This window comes from Euleptes europaea, chromosome 19 (assembly GCF_029931775.1).
Source record: "Euleptes europaea isolate rEulEur1 chromosome 19, rEulEur1.hap1, whole genome shotgun sequence".
Taxonomy (NCBI): domain Eukaryota; kingdom Metazoa; phylum Chordata; class Lepidosauria; order Squamata; family Sphaerodactylidae; genus Euleptes; species Euleptes europaea.
The window spans coordinates 2,295,391-2,310,694 of NC_079330.1; the positions used below are offsets into that span (position 1 = coordinate 2,295,391).

Below are 15,304 nucleotides of genomic sequence, written 5' to 3' on the forward strand. Positions count from 1 at the left end.
CGGCGGGGCGCTCCGGAGGGCGAGCAGGCTGCTCCTAGGCGTGCTTACTCGCGAGTCAGCCCCCCTGCAGCCAACGGAGCCGACTCCCGAGTAAAAGGTATGCCTGGTTTCTCCCATGCAGGAGCAGAGGAGCGCTTGCATCAGCTGGGGGGGGGGTGGGGGGGGGGAGAGGGAGGCATTCAGCGCGCACGTTGCAGACAAAGCGGAGGCGCAATTCCGCGCCAGCGAGCCCCGTTGCCTTTCCTGCTCCCAAGTAGCACCTAGGACCGCAGCATGGCTGCTTACTCCGGAGTAAGTAACACTCCCCAACGGTGCTCGGTGTAGGATGGCGGCCGGACTCGTACACAGAGCAACCGTACGGTTGTTTTCTTCCTTCCTTCCTTTTTTTTTAAAATTGTTTCTTTTTATACAAATTTCAATTTTTTAAAATTGTTTCTTTTTATACAAATTTCAATTTTTAAAAATTGTTTCTCTTTATACAAATTTCAATTTTTTTAAAATTGTTTCTTTTTATACAAATTTCAACTATATTCTACATTATCCTACATACATTGTTTGTATAACGTACTTTTCTCATTCCCTTCCATCCCTCCCGTACGGTTGTTTTCTCGGAAGCCCCCCTGAACCCAGACAGGCTTCCTAGCAGGGGAGCCGGTGTAGGGGTGCAGCCTTCCCGTGGGCAGGTCTGGTCCTAGATGCTTGCGTTGGCCTGCGACAGCCGATTCGGGTTGCAGTCCTGTGCAGGTTTACTTGGGAGTAAACCCCCTCTGCTGTCTTCTGAGTAAGCGCGGAGGAGCTGCAGTGGTGGTCCAGGTGCCCCCGGACCCCGACATTCAGCTCTGCTTCCTTCTTCCCAAGGTGGAGCTGAAGGATGACGACCCTCACCCGGCAGGACCTCAACTTTGGCCAAGGTAAGGAGAGGAACGCCCTTCCTCCTGTGCGGATGCTGAGCTCCCCTTGAGTCCCATGAAGGGTGATGGGAGGGGCCATGGCTCAGTGGTGGATCATCTGCTTGGCACGCAGAAGGTCCCAGGTTCAATCCCCGGCATCTCCAGTTAAAGGCACTAGGCAAGTAGGTGATGTGAAAAGACCTCCACCTGAGACCCTGGAGAGCCGCTGCCGGTCAGAGTAGACAATACTGACTTGGATGGACCTTGATGGTCTGATTCAGTATAAGGCAGCTTCATGTGTTCTTGTGATGGACCCATGTTTCCTCCCAGGCAGGGATGGGAAACGGTCAGCCAGCGTGGTGTAGTGGTCAAGAGCAGCGGACTCTGATCTGGTGAACTGGGTTGGTTTTCCCGCTGCTCCACATGAAGCCTGCTGGGTGACCCTGGGCCAGTCACAGTTCTCTCCGAACTCTCTCAGCCCCACCTACCTCACAGGGTTGTAGGGAGGGGAAGGGAAGGTGATTGTAAACTAGTTTGAGACTCCTTAAAGGCAGAGAAAATCAGGGTATTGAAAACCAACTCTTCTTCTAAGAAGGTTTGGGCCTGTTTTGAAAAAATGCAGGCACCTTGTTTTGGAAACAAAAAATAATTTACGATGGAAAACCTGCGATCCAGTGCTAGTTAGGAAAGAAGGAACATTGAGGAAATGCCGTGTAACAAAGAAGTCTTCGCCTGCTGGCGGAAGACCAGAGCCGAAGGGCACAGAGGAATGTTGAATACATTGTGTTTGGATATTAAACTGCTTTGAGTTTTATCAAGTAGAAGACTAAAAATAGCTTAAATAAAAAAAACATTTTTCTTCCCCCTCCATTCCCTAATGCAAATGAATAAAAATATCTTCCTAATAAACGCTTTCAGCTTCTCAGACAACCATTTCCCCATTAAAATGAATCAAAGTGTTCACTGATTTAATCTGTTGCTCAAACAGATTAATAGTGCAATAATTTATGTTTATGCATAGATAACTCCCTGAATCCAGTGGGATTTACTCCTCAGGGAGTGTGTGAAGAGCCTCAGAGGCCCTGGCTTAAGTTTCAGTTTTTGAAATTGATGGTGTTTTCTCAGGCTTGATTGCTTTTGCCTCCACCTGTTTCCTTCCAGCCTTTAATTCAACTCCCCTCCCCCTTTGCTTTCTTCAGTTGTTGCTGATGTACTTTCTGAATTTTTGGAAGTGGCTGTCCACCTCATTCTTTATGTCCGGGAAGTCTACCCCACTGGGATTTTCCAGAAGAGGAAAAAATACAACATACCTGTCCAGGTGAGAGCCAGATCTGCTTTTGAGGGACTCCGGGCAAAGCTCGGCTTGTTAGCAGGTATCTGGGAGTAGGAAAGGGAGAAAACAGGCTGTTATTTTAAAAATAACAATAATGAGATTCCTAACTCTGTTTGAATAGATGTCTTGCCACCCGGAGCTGAATCAGTACATCCAAGACACCCTTCATTGTATCAAACCACTGCTGGAAAAGGTGAGTCTGCAAAACCCAAACCTGATCTGGGGGACCGCAGTGACGTTCTCACGTTCTATCCATCTTGCAGCTTAATTTTCTCTTTGCTGAGATGCTTCAGCAGGTATATCAACAACAGTTGCTGGCATGGTTTCATTTGGGATGGAGACAGGCAAAATTTCACAGAACTTTTTTGTCAAACAGAAAGGGGAGGAAAATCTGCACTTCCTTTTCAGAATGACGTGGAAAAGGTCGTGGTGGTCATCCTGGACAAAGAGCATCATCCGGTGGAGCGGTTTGTTTTTGAAATCACGCAGCCGCCCCTGTTGTCAATCAGGTGAGGGCTTCCTTGGAGAAGCTGGACTGGGCATCTTTTACGTGCTGCAGATGGGCGGGTCGCAGACCTTATGGGATGACTTGCAGAACAACACTTGATTGGAGCAGTTTGTTCGGACTCGTGGAAGCTCTGTTTGAAGCCTTCCTCCGGCCTAAGGAACCTCCCAGTCAGAAGAGGGTCAGGAGGAAGATGGCTTCAAATTTGGCAGAGCGGAGTGGTGTAGGGTACAAGCTGCTGACCCAAAGCTGCCCTCCAAGTAACTCATGTTGGGGGCAGCGGCATTAATTTGCTACTTTGGAAAATTCCATACCTTTTTAAAGGCAAGCCTTTAAATAACTGCAAGCTGGTGAGAACCTTAGGGATGGAGCTGAGCTTATGTAGAAATAACACATTTCTGACCGGTGGTGTCATGAGGAAGAGTAGCCCGGCATCTGGCTCCACTTTCACCTCTCTGAGATGGCAACCCACTGCCAGGACTGTACCACTTCTCAAAGACACCCACAGGGCTAAACACTATTCTGTATAGAAAAACAAAAACTATATCTCTGCTCATTTAAAAACGTAGCCTGTCAAGGGCTGGAAGCCTCCCGTCTTCCTCATTTTCCAGTTTTCTCTGGGCAAGGAATTTTAAACAAAAAGCATTGTTAGGAATGCCCCCAGTGTAAAGAGGTGCTGTCCAGGCACAAGTTGAACCACTTTGGTAAGAAAAGCCTTCATTTTTATACACACTCAGAATTGCTAAGATTCCCACATTCTTCATTTTGCAAGAGAAGAGGAAGGATGCTTGACCTGTCGAGGGTTTGCTAGCCGCTGTAGCTGATTGTGTGAACGTGTTTCTGTCTTTGAAATCTGCCCTCTTTCTTTGCCCCAGCTCCGATTCCCTCCTGAACCACGTGGAACAGCTGCTGCGTGCTTTTATTCTGAAGATCAGCGTGTGTGATGCGGTACTGGATAACAATCCACCAGGTCAGTCGGCAGAGGAAATTTTTTTCCAGCTGCCTTGCTGAGATTTCTGGCCTGTTTTTCCTCTTTAAAGTGATAGTAGTCAGCAGCGATTTAAACCAAATGCATCTTATTTTAAAAAATCAAGCTGAATAGCAGAGTTTTTGTTTGTTGCTTCCCTGTCCTACTAGCCCTCTTAGCCATTGGCTGAGCTGCTGGTGATGTCATGGAATGTTCACAGCCATTCAAAGAAGTGTGGGAAGGCAATATCTGAAAAAACTCTGTTTTGATTGGCACTAAGGCTGCAAGGGTATGCATATAATTGTTTTTAAGCAGAGGCTAGATGGCCATCTGTCAGCAATGCTGATTCTATGACCTTAGGCAGTTCATGAGAGGGAGAACATCTTGGCCATCTTCCAGGCATGGAGGAGGGGTCACTGGGTGTGTGTGGGGGAGGTAGTTGTTAAATTCCTGCATTGTGCAGGGGGTTGGACTAGATGACCCTGCTGGTCCCTTCCAACTCTATGATTCTATAATTATCCTATGAAACGTTTTTAAAGGAAAGTGTTTAGTGTCCAGAAAGAACCCTAAACAAATATATTTGTACTTATAACACAAAAGAACCCTTTAAATTTTGCTCACAAGAAAAATATTTGTATCCTAAGGAGGCCACCTTCTTTGTAGTCTATTCTAGTACTTACTGAGAACTAGAAGCTTGTATTTTTTTCGTCCAATGCATGCAAAGAAACCTATGCTGAACCTTTCTTCTAATACTAAACTCTGCAATAATTTTGTTTTAGGTGCTGGGTAAATAATTTATTTAAACTCTATACTGTTCTTCTTCCCCTTTACTGTGGTTCAGTGGGGAGCTCTCTGGATAGCCTAACAACCACAAACCCTCCTCCTCAGCTACTTGCAGATTACTCCAGAGTAATAGGTGTGTAGGTCTAGTAGCTGCCCTTGCTTCCCCCCCCATGGAAGTAGCAAACCATCTCGTAGAAACTTCAATGACGATGACAAATCTGCAGCCCGTTATGCAGAGCTCAAGGGGTGAGGCCTGGATCCTGCCCCCCCAAAAGCATCTGCAAACATCAGCTTCCTGAAACAATTGCTAATTCTCCCCACCCACCCCTTTGCAGGCTGTACTTTCACGGTCTTAGTCCACACAAGAGAAGCTGCCACCCGGAACATGGAAAAGATCCAGGTGATCAAGGTAGGAGCAGATCTGCAAAGGATCATACAAATGACCGCTCCAGAAGGGGATCAGCTCCTAGCAATCCTGAATAGCCAAATAATCTATCAGCTCTCTCTCATATTTAAACGTTTCTTCTTGTCCTGTAAATGGTGAATGGGATGTCCTGGGGGTATTTCTTTCCTCCCAGCCTCTTCTTTATTCCCCCCACCCAATTTTTTTATTAAAGTAAAAATAGAAAACATCCATACCCATACATACAAAACATGTCTTTCAAAGGGAACATATATTTAGAGCCATCCATAAGGCTTCATTCATGCCATCGTATTCCCTATTACTATGTATGGGTGTGAAAGCTGGACAGTGAAGAAAGCTGATAGGAAGAAAATAGATTCCTTTGAAATGTGGTGTTGGAGGAGAGGGTTACGGATTCCGTGGACTGCCAAAAAACAAATCAGAGGGTTGTAGATCAAATCAAGCCTGAACTGACCCTAGAAGCTAAAATGACTAAACTGAGGCTGTTGTACTTCGGTCATGTCATGAGATGACAAGAGTCACTGGAAAAGACAGTCATGCTAGGAAAGGTTGAGGGCAGCAGGAAAAGAGGAAGACCCAACAAGAGATGGATGGACTCAATAAAGGAAGCCACAGCCTTCAATTTGCAAGATCTGAGCAAGGCTGTCAAAAGATAGGACATTTCGGAGGACTTTCATTCATAGGGTTGCCGTGAGTTGGAAGCGACTTGACGGCACTTAACACACACACACACATAAGGCTTCAAATATCAGATTAATGTTCTTTTTATCATTGCTGCCTAAATACTGTTAGTTTTTATTTTACCAGTGTTTTAACTCATTTTAAAATTAATCAAACTACTACTTACAGACATCTGCTTTCTATTGCCCCTTCTCCTCTATAGACTTCTAATATTGGTATTCTAATTATCTAATTAGGAGCCCCATGGCGCAGAGTGGTAAGCTGCAGTACTGCAGTCCAAGCTCTGCTCACGACCTGAGTTCAATCCAAACCGAAGTCGGTTTCAGGTAGCCGGCTCAAGATTGACTCAGCCTTCCATCCTTCCGAGGTCGGTAAAATGAGGACCCAGCTTACTGGGGGTAAAGGGAAGACGACTGGGGAAGGCACTGGCAAACCACCCCGTAAGCAAAGTCTGCCTTGGAAACGTCGGGATGTGATGTCACCCCATGGGTCAGGAATGACCCGGTGCTTGTACAGGGACCTTTACCCTTTAATTATCTAACACCCTGTAACCTTAGTGCGATTATGCATAGTATACAGTTTCCATTTTCTAGCCTCTTCTTTTGAAGATCCTTTTGTGTGATTGAAAAGCACTACCACCTTCCCTCTCCTTCAAAAGCCAGTTTGCATGACGCAAGTTCACTAGAAAGCCAGTGTGGCTTAGCCGCAGGCGGAACCAGGAGTTAATTGAGATTGTTCCGGCTACTTCTCTCAGCCTGCACTAAAGGGAGAGTGCAAATCACTCTTGCAAGCGTACCAGAGACACAACTTCCATACCTGATGTGCGCAATTTGTGAATTCAATTCGTGCACACTCTTACCTACCAAGTATTGCAGTCATTGCATGCAGATAAATCAAAGCGACTCCATGCATGTGTGAACCGGCCCTGAGTGACCAAACCTGTTTGCCTCCTGACCTGAAGGATTTCCCCTGGATCCTAGCAGACGAACAGGACGTCCACATGCAAGACCCACGGCTGATCCCTTTGAAGACCATGACCTCGGATATTTTGAAGGTGAGCAAGGAAGGGAAGAGCAGAGAGGGGGTGTCCCCCAGGGAAGTCAGGTCCTTACATTCCTGGGCTGGCCGGGCTCAGTTTCTTGCAACTGGGAATCTGATGAACACCTGGAGCTGGGACCCAGTCAGATGATGCTGGTTGCCGCTTCAGGAAGAAGACCCTAGAAATGGGGCAGCCCAGCAGGCCTTGCAGCTGATATAGCTGGTAGTTGCATGTGATTGGTGGCTCATGATCACCTGATTCCCAAGAGCTTTACAGCCCTGGCTTGACTTTTTGTGATTAGCTCATGGCCATTTGGCTGATAAAGGCAAAGAGGTGTAGAAAGTGCACAGAGGGTGTGATTAGGAAAAGGACAAGCGGGTGCAAAGTGCTCTCAGCACACGGTTTTGTACGGACATCTCATCATCACAAAGCACGGTGTGGCGCCAGACTTAAATTGTTTGAGCCAACTTGTTCTCTGTTGGTATCGACTATGTGTAACTTTTTCTGCTGCTCGCTTAGGGGAGGGAGAGGATTTTTGCAGAGCACAGACATTCCACCTCCCCCTTCAGTATTTTGGACACCTGATCAGCCCCTCCCTCTAGCTTTGGCATTCCCATCAGTCAGAGCAGCCCTCTGTTCAACCTCATCCTATCCGTTGATGGTATTGACGCCCTCTGTGTGATCCGCCTTGGGTCCAAGCGAGAAAGGTGGACTACAAATAGCGTTAAAAATAAAATAAATTTATCAGAGCCAGGAACCTGTTTGCAGCTGATGGTGTATCCTTGTCAAATACCCCCCCCCCATTTGTTACAGGATAAGCTGCTCTGGGAAGGGGGGTTATGAAAAAACCACATACCCCATTAAAGTTCAAAGGCTGGCCAGGATCTTCCTCTGAATATACCATCACTAGCACATATTATATTGGGGACGACTCTTACTTCAGCAGTAGAACCGCTGTCCTGCATTCAGGTTTTCAGGTTCAGTCGCCACTTCAAATCATTGCAGGTGCTGGAGAAAGACCCTGTTTACAAGCAGTTGTCCTCTTTGCCAGACACGGGAAGAAAAATTATCTTCCAAGAAAAAAAGGGGCTAGAGAAGTCAAAAGGATAAGTTCTGTATGATTAAATTGACAGCTTATTTAAAAAAGGAAGCCTTTGAAGAACATCGATGTTTGGAGACAAACGGCGAATCAGCTGGGCAACTAATTTTGGTTTATATGAAATGCTCGAAGGCAGCGATTAAATGTTCCGCTTATGTCACAGAATTGTGAGATTAAATACTGTACTGATACTGCTTGTCTTGATGAATTTTGAATTTTCTGTTGGACATTTTCTGTGTGTAAAGAATTTAAAAAAATTATTCCAGATTTTTTTAAAAGGAAAGACCCTTTTTCTTCCTGAGACCTTGGAGAGCTTATTTGTCTTGATCTGTGCATCTGCTCTAGGGTCTTGGCTGTTCCACAGGGTCTACTTATTTTGGTTCTTCAACATGATTTTAAAGTCTCCCCTCCCCGGCTTTCTTTCTAGATGCAGCTTTATGTCGAGGAGCGTGCTCAGAAAGGCAGCTGAACACGACGCTTCTTGCAATGCTGAGATCTGCAAAGGAGACCACCACCCAAGCTGACTCTGGGGCACAGAGCCCCCTGGTGCTAAGACCACCCCCTCCTCCCTGGCACCTATGTGCAGATGTTTTTCTAGAGCGCTCCTACCCCAGTCTATAGAAGAGACTCCTAGAAGAACAATCTGTTCAGCCATCAGTGAGTTTGTATGACTGTGTTTGGGGTGTGTATAGTAAGTTTCCAGGCCGCTATCAGGACTCATTTTAAGTGTATGTGGAAAGAGGAGTTGCATTCTGTGTTTTTTACGAGTCTTCAAAAGCCCTCGTTTCTAACTCTTGGTTCTAAAGTTCCCGTGTGAGTTTCAAAGAGTCTTTGTCTGTTTTGTCGGGGTCATGCCTTTCCAGAGTGGTCCGCTTGTACGGAGCCCTCGGGCACTGGGGTAGCAGTTCTGGCTGCTCAATAAACAGATTTTTTTCTATGATAAACCAGTTCCAGGCAACTCCTGAAATCCAGCTTGTCCGGGATCTGAAGTGGAAAAGAAGGGGCTGTGGGTGAGAAATAGGTTAACAACCCTATCCTTGGAAGCAATCAGACGCTATTTGATTTAGGTCTGTTTTGCAAGCTGAAAGACCCAGGTTGGAGCTGCACCATCTCCAGTTGAAGGACCTCAAAGTGGGAGAGGAGGATTCTGGTGGGAGAGGAGGATTCTGTAATCATGCAAATGGATGTTGAACATTTTTTATTTAGACACTGGTACAAAATGCTGCAAGACCATGTTGTTCCTCCACATCCCAAAGAGAATAGACAGGTGGCAATTAATTTTTTATATGCTGAAATTGGTTCCTTGGCCAAAGGGTAAAAACAAGAAATGTGTAGCGGCCACCAAGGGCCAATAGACACTTCAATGACAAATGGCAGCAGTGACTTCTATGGGGGAGGGGAAATGAGCAGGCTGAATTGACCCCCTAGGCCAGACATAGGGAAGAATTAACTGTCATCACTGTCAGCTCTCTTGAAAATGTAGTATTATTTCTTCCCCCTGTCTCTCCCTGCCCACCAATTGCACAATTCCTGTGCCTTTAACAACAAACTATTTTTGCAGCGATGATAGGAAACAGCTTTTCCCAGTGGTTTTATCTGTCAACTGTCTCTGAAAGTAGACCCAACTGGGGTAAAATGCTCTCCTCTGATGGTTTCACCCCTTTGTTCCCAGAAACCAACCCAATGCCTTTCCTCCCACACTCTTCAGACGTGCTTCCCTCTACAAGCACAAAAGTTAAGCGTTTGTTGGGTTTAAGGGCCAGGAAATGCTGCAGTCGAGGCTGCCGGGTGCTAACTGACATCTCCAGAAAAAGCAGAGGACGTCTGAAATCACAAAGGCAACAAGAGGGGGAGACTTCACCCACCAATTGTATGAGAGTTCAGAAAGCGCCGCGAGGGCGGCTCGATCTGAAGCCACCCACCCCCTGGCAGGGTGCTCTCTCCCCCTCCTTATGAGGCTACCTCTGGGCCAATAGTGATACTGCTGTTGGTTACGCGGATGCCGTACCAGCCTGCCCAAAACTGAGTATCTCGGCCTCCATGACAGAAAAGGATGTAGCGAACACCAGATGGGTAGTTGTGAAAAGTGTGCAAAACCTGAAAAAGAGAAGGGGAGAAAGGTTGGGTTTCACCAGCTTTGTTCTAGCCCACATCATATTTTATTCCAGACTAGCAAACGCAGGATAGGAGATTATGCAGTGTCATTGGGAAGGGGGGGGAGAGAGACAGTGTACATAGAAGACTACGTGAAGACTGAGAGGAATTATGATAACCATCTTCAAGTACTTGAAGGGCTGTCCCATAGACAAGGGTGCCGAGTTGTTTTCTGTTGTCCCAGAAGGTCGGACCAGAACCAATGGGTTAAAATTAAATCAAAAGAGTTTTCGTCAAGACATTAGGAAGAACTTCCTAACAGAGTGGTTCCTCAGTGGAACAGGCTTCCTCGGGAGGTGGTAAACTCTCCTTCCCTGGAGGTCTTTAAGCAGAGGCTAGATGGCCATCTGTCAGCAATGCTGATTCTGTGACCTTAGGCAGATCATGAGAGGGAGGTCACCTTGGCCATGGAGTAGGGGTCACTGGGTATGTGGGGGGAGGTAGTTGTGAGTTTCCTGCATTGTGCAGGGGGTTGGACTAGATGACCCTGGTGGTCCCTTCCAACTCTGATTCTATGATATTTCTCCCCTGCAGAATTCTGTATCAGCTGTGTGTAAATCTTGTTTACGTTTTTTTTTTTTTGGTCTTGGGAACTCAAATTGGCTCACAGCACAAAATGCACCAGCAATAGACATGGAACCAAGAGCCTAAAAACCCAGCAAACCTATTGTGACCTTAAAGAAATTTTGCAACACTGAAAACCAAGAGAATGGAGAGTGGCAAAAGAAGGACATTTGATGCACCCCCAACTCGGAAGGGAGAGACTGCCCCAGCACGGTTACGTCACCTCACGCCATTCTGCATCGCTCCACTGCTCTATCGTCACATCGTCCGGGTCAAACTCTTCCAGGACAATGTAGTTTTCAGACAGCAGCTTGACGTTCAGCTTGTAGAGGCAGCCGCAATCATACCGGGCAGCGTACCTGGGTTGGGGAAGGGGGCAAGGAAAGCATCAAGCACAGAGCTCTGGTACACGCGCAGAACCTAAACAGCAGAACAGCCTCACAAGAACAGAAGAAAAGCCCTGCTGAATCAGACCAAGGCCCATCAAGTCCAGCAGTCTGTTCACACAGGGGCCTCTAGGAAGCCCACAAAAAAGACGACTGCAGCAGCATTGTCCTACCTGTGTTCCACAGCACCTAGTACAATAGGCACGCTCCCATGGTACTGGAGATAATAGGTATGCCTCATGACTAGTAGCCATTTTGACTAGTAGCCATGGATAACCCTATCATCCATGTACATGTCCACTCCCCTCTTAAAGCCTTAGAACAGAAGAAAAGCCCTGCTGGATCAGACCCAGGCCCATCAAGTCCAGCAGTCTGTTCACACAGTGGCCAACCAGGTGCCTCTAGGAAGCCCAAAACAAGATGACTGGAGCAGCATTGTCCTGCCTGTGTTCCACAACACCTAATAGAATAGGCATGCACCTCTGATCCTGGAGAGAATAGGTATGCATCATGACCAGTATCCATTTTTACTACTAGCCATGAATAGCCTTCTCCTCCATGAACATGTCCACTCCCCTCTTAAAGCCTTCCAAGTTGGCAGCCATCACCACATCCTGGGGCAGGGAGTTCCACAATTTAACTATGCGTCGTGTGAAGAAATACTTTCATCAGTTTTGAATCTCTCACCCTCCAGCTTCAGCAGATGACCCCATGTTCTGGTATTATGAGAAAGGGAGAAAAGCCTCGAACATGGGGCCATAGCGAGAACAATCCTGCCTGGGTCTAGTCTGAGGCCAAATGGAGAAGCAGCAGCCAGAGACCCTAAATGGGCCAAGCTGCTGTTGTCAGGGCCAGAGGGAGAAAAGGCAGCAGGCAGGCATCCTTCCTTCTCTTGACTCCAGCGCATTTGGGCAACCCACACACTCAAACACAACTTGTCCGTCTCAGGTTCTACTTTGGGTGCTTCCTCCCCACCCCCACTCACCAATCCTTCACCACGATATCCGGCTTGGTCTCGTCCATCAGCTCCTCCCAGTAGCCTTCTTTTTTTAACTCAATGATTTGACGCTTCATGCAGAGCCTGCGGGACAGGGTAGGATCAATCAGCACCCCCAGGATGAAGGCAGGAGAGAGTGACTCTGAACTACTAGGAAGCAGCGATGGAGACCTGCTTGTGCCCCGGAGAGGAGAGGTCCTTTGCTCTCTGCCTCATCCTGATCTCTTCTTCCCTCTTCATAAGCTTTTTAGCAGTTTTTTTTTACCCTGGCAACCGTCAGAAGGTGGAAAGGAGCCCTTGAGTTCTACCTGCTCGGTTTGTTTGGAGAAATGGTGAGCAGTAGGATCCATATGGATTGAGGACGGTAGAACTTCCATGTTCAGAGGCAGTGTGCCTTTGAACACCAGTTGATTGGAGGGCGACAGCACAGGAGGGTTCTTTGCTTCATATTCTGATTGTGGACCTCTGGGAGACTGTGGGGAGGGGCCGTGGCTCAGTGGCACAGCACTTGCTTGGCACGCTGAAGGTCCCAGGTTCCATCCCTGGCATCTCCAGTTAAATACGATCAGGCAGGTGATGTGAAAGACCCTTTTCTGCCTGAGACCCTGGAGAGCCACTGCCAGTTTGAGTGGACAATACTGGCTTAGATGGGCTGAGGGTCTGGTTCAGCTTCATGCATTCATGTGACATCAGGCCACAGTGAGAAATGATGCTGAACTAAATGGACTTCCTGCCTGAGCCAGCCAGGCTCTTTGGGGATTACTTATTAAACCACATCCTGTTTTCAAAAGTTTCCCCTCCCCTCCCAAATCTCAATAGTCTAACACGGCCACCGTACATGTATGAAGGTTCCAAGTCCATCATGTCCCTTCCCCCAAGTTGTTGAATCATACAAAAAGTTGCACTCTCCCAAGGGAGAGATCTTACCTGGTTAAAGGTTTCTGGCACTAACCAATGTCATTGCAGGAAATTCACAACCACCTTTTATTAGGACCAACCAGATTAGTGCAACAGAACTGTGGATGGTCCACTAACCAACGACATTGGTTAGTGGACCATTGGTTAGTGGACCATCCACAGTTCTGTTGCACTAATCTGGTTGGTCCTAATAAAAGGTGGTTGTGAATTTCCTGCAATGTCATTGGTTAATGGACCATCCACAATTCTGTTGCACTAATCTGGTTGGTCCTAATAAAAGGTGGTTGTGAATTTCCTGCATTGTCCAGGGGGTTGGACTAGATGACCCTGGTGGTCCCCTCCAACTCTGATTCTAATGTAGGGAAAAAACAGTTGTTCATCCTACAGGAGTCGTTCATACCAGTTCTTACCAATGATTATCATTGTGTAGAAATAAAATGCTCAAAAAGTCCACGACCAAGAATCTCACCCGAAAGACGTGACAAAATATTTCTTAACATGTGGATGAGGAAATTCTCTCCCGTGAGCACCGGGCAAATCTTCGACCTTCCACTCATCCCCTTCACTGGAGACGATTTCCCAGTGGTTAAAACCATCTGTGGGGAAAATCACAGAAAGTTAAGGAGAAAGGAAAAGGCTTGGATGGGGTGCCAATAGTTAATAGTCATTCTGCCTCCCTAAGGAATCCTGGGAACTGTAGTTCGAGGGTTCCTAACGGAGGAGTCTCAGCATCTAACTACAATTCCCAGGATCCTTTAGGAGAACCTGAAGTCAATTAGCTAGTTGCAAGCTCAAATTCTAGACATCAAAGAACCCTAAAACATAGCTGGAAACCCCGCAGAGATCTAACAATACTGTTTTCTAATACATTATATAGTCATAGGAAAAGCAGCTGAAACCAACATCTAGCAACATAGTCAAACCCTATAAGAAGACAGAATTCAAACCTTGCAAAGTATTTTTTTTTCCAGAAATAGAGCAAATTCTTAAAAACTTAATATTTTTACAAGACCCAGTCTACGCCACAGAATTAATGAGTCAACAGTCATGCCTTCTCTTCCGGAGATCTTGGGAACTGTAGTTCTTTAACAATTCTGAGACCTCCCCCCCACCAAACTACAATTCCCATGATGCCTTGGGGAGAAAGCCAAACCGGAACAAAACCAATATACGCAAAACCAATACGCACACAGGGTTGTCTTTCAATTTCAGTTATGTTCACCTCACTCCAAATTTGTTTCCATCTCAGCTCTGGGCTATTCCTTTTGGCTTCCAGCTATATGAATTTCTGTTTTTTCCACATTTCAGAATACAGGTGTGATAAAACCATTTATTTTAGCTGAAACCACAGCGGTCAGCTGATGAATCGATTCAAAACGGTGAATTTAAAAAATGCTCATTAATTAAGCAGATTTTTGTTATTTATTAGTTATTTTCTAGCATAACTATTTATAAAATGCAGGAGTGGCATGCACCACTCCGAAATGCATGAATGCAGCTTCTAAAATAAGAAAAAAACATGTAATCAAATTAAAATAAATATTAACCAGCCTCGATCTGAATGGCCCACACCTGAAATACCCTTTGCCTGCAGAAAATAGACAGCTCAGGAAAGAGTTATCTAGCCTCTCCCCCTTTCTCAAAAGGCTAAGGCCCCTTATGAATGGGAGGGTTTGCCTTGGATTTGCTGCTCTCTAGATGCACGTTTTTCCCATCCCAATTCTCAACAAGCCCCCATGCAAAGTTTTGAGAATTCAGATGGGAAAAACTGTGCATCTAGAGAGCGGCAAATCCAAGGCAAAACCTCCCGTGAATAAGTGGCCTAATTTTCCACAGGCAAGGAACATTCGGGGTTTATTTAGGGGTTTGTGTGGGGGGGGGAAGCATTAAAATTTGGGCTCCCCCTCAGCTGAGTCATTAACCCCTTTTCCAAACCGACCAGCCAGTTCAGAAACCTCAGAGCATCGTGTCCTAAAAGCTAGAGGACGCAGCTGGGGGCAGCCCAAATTTAAAATCTGGGAGGAGCTCTCTTCTTCTTCTTCTTCTCCTCCTTCTGTTTCCAAGAGCCCACCTTCAGCAAGAGGATTTCTGATTAAGTTCCTCTTCAGGATACAGAGGAAGTAGAAGGTTTTCCAGTCCGGGAGGCTCCTGTCCTGCCCCTTGGGCAGGTAGCCCTCTCTCTGGCACTTGCGTTTCCACAGGGTGGCCTGATCCACCAGGTATCGCCACTGCGCGCAAACCAGCCGGCACTTGCGGATCAGGTCCCTGCCGGGGACCAGAGAGAGAAGCTCCAGCAGGATGTCTTCGGGCAGCTCTCCGATGTGGACCATCCTCCTTCCTTCCGGAGACGCCTGCAAGAAAGAGGGAGGCTGAGGTCCTCCAGAGAAATTTTTTTTTGGGGGGGGAGATGGGGAGAGACTGCAAATCCATGTAAAACAGCTCTGACCAAGCGGTGTTCAATTTTCATAAGGATAACCTAATACTGGCCCACCTCACAAGGTTGCTGAGTACATTAGAAGAGAACTGCAAAATCAGACCAATAGTCTATTTGAGACAATATCCTG

The 15,304-nt window shown here is 46.6% G+C and overlaps 2 protein-coding genes across 3 annotated transcripts; one reads left to right on the forward strand and one right to left on the reverse strand.

Moving 5' to 3' along the window:
* Window positions 1–855: 855 nt before the first annotated feature.
* MAD2L2 (mitotic arrest deficient 2 like 2) lies at window positions 856–8,210 on the forward strand. Of its 2 annotated transcripts, XM_056865262.1 has the most exons (8): window positions 856–911; window positions 2,090–2,208; window positions 2,345–2,416; window positions 2,632–2,732; window positions 3,604–3,698; window positions 4,814–4,887; window positions 6,545–6,637; window positions 8,149–8,210. In XM_056865262.1, the coding sequence occupies exons 1-8, from the start codon at window positions 872–874 to the stop codon at window positions 8,188–8,190; spliced, it is 636 nt and encodes a 211-aa protein (XP_056721240.1). In that variant the 5' UTR covers window positions 856–871; the 3' UTR covers window positions 8,191–8,210. The 2 variants fall into 2 exon arrangements, with proteins under 2 accessions (XP_056721240.1, XP_056721241.1); XM_056865263.1 differs by lacking the exon at window positions 2,345–2,416.
* Window positions 8,211–9,671: 1,461 nt separating this feature from the next.
* On the reverse strand, window positions 9,672–15,070 carry LOC130491257 (F-box only protein 6-like). The gene is made up of 5 exons (XM_056864969.1): window positions 14,812–15,070; window positions 13,210–13,336; window positions 11,811–11,906; window positions 10,663–10,798; window positions 9,672–9,818 (listed from the first exon to the last, which is right to left on the reverse strand). The coding sequence occupies exons 1-5, from the start codon at window positions 15,068–15,070 to the stop codon at window positions 9,672–9,674; spliced, it is 765 nt and encodes a 254-aa protein (XP_056720947.1).
* Window positions 15,071–15,304: the final 234 nt, after the last annotated feature.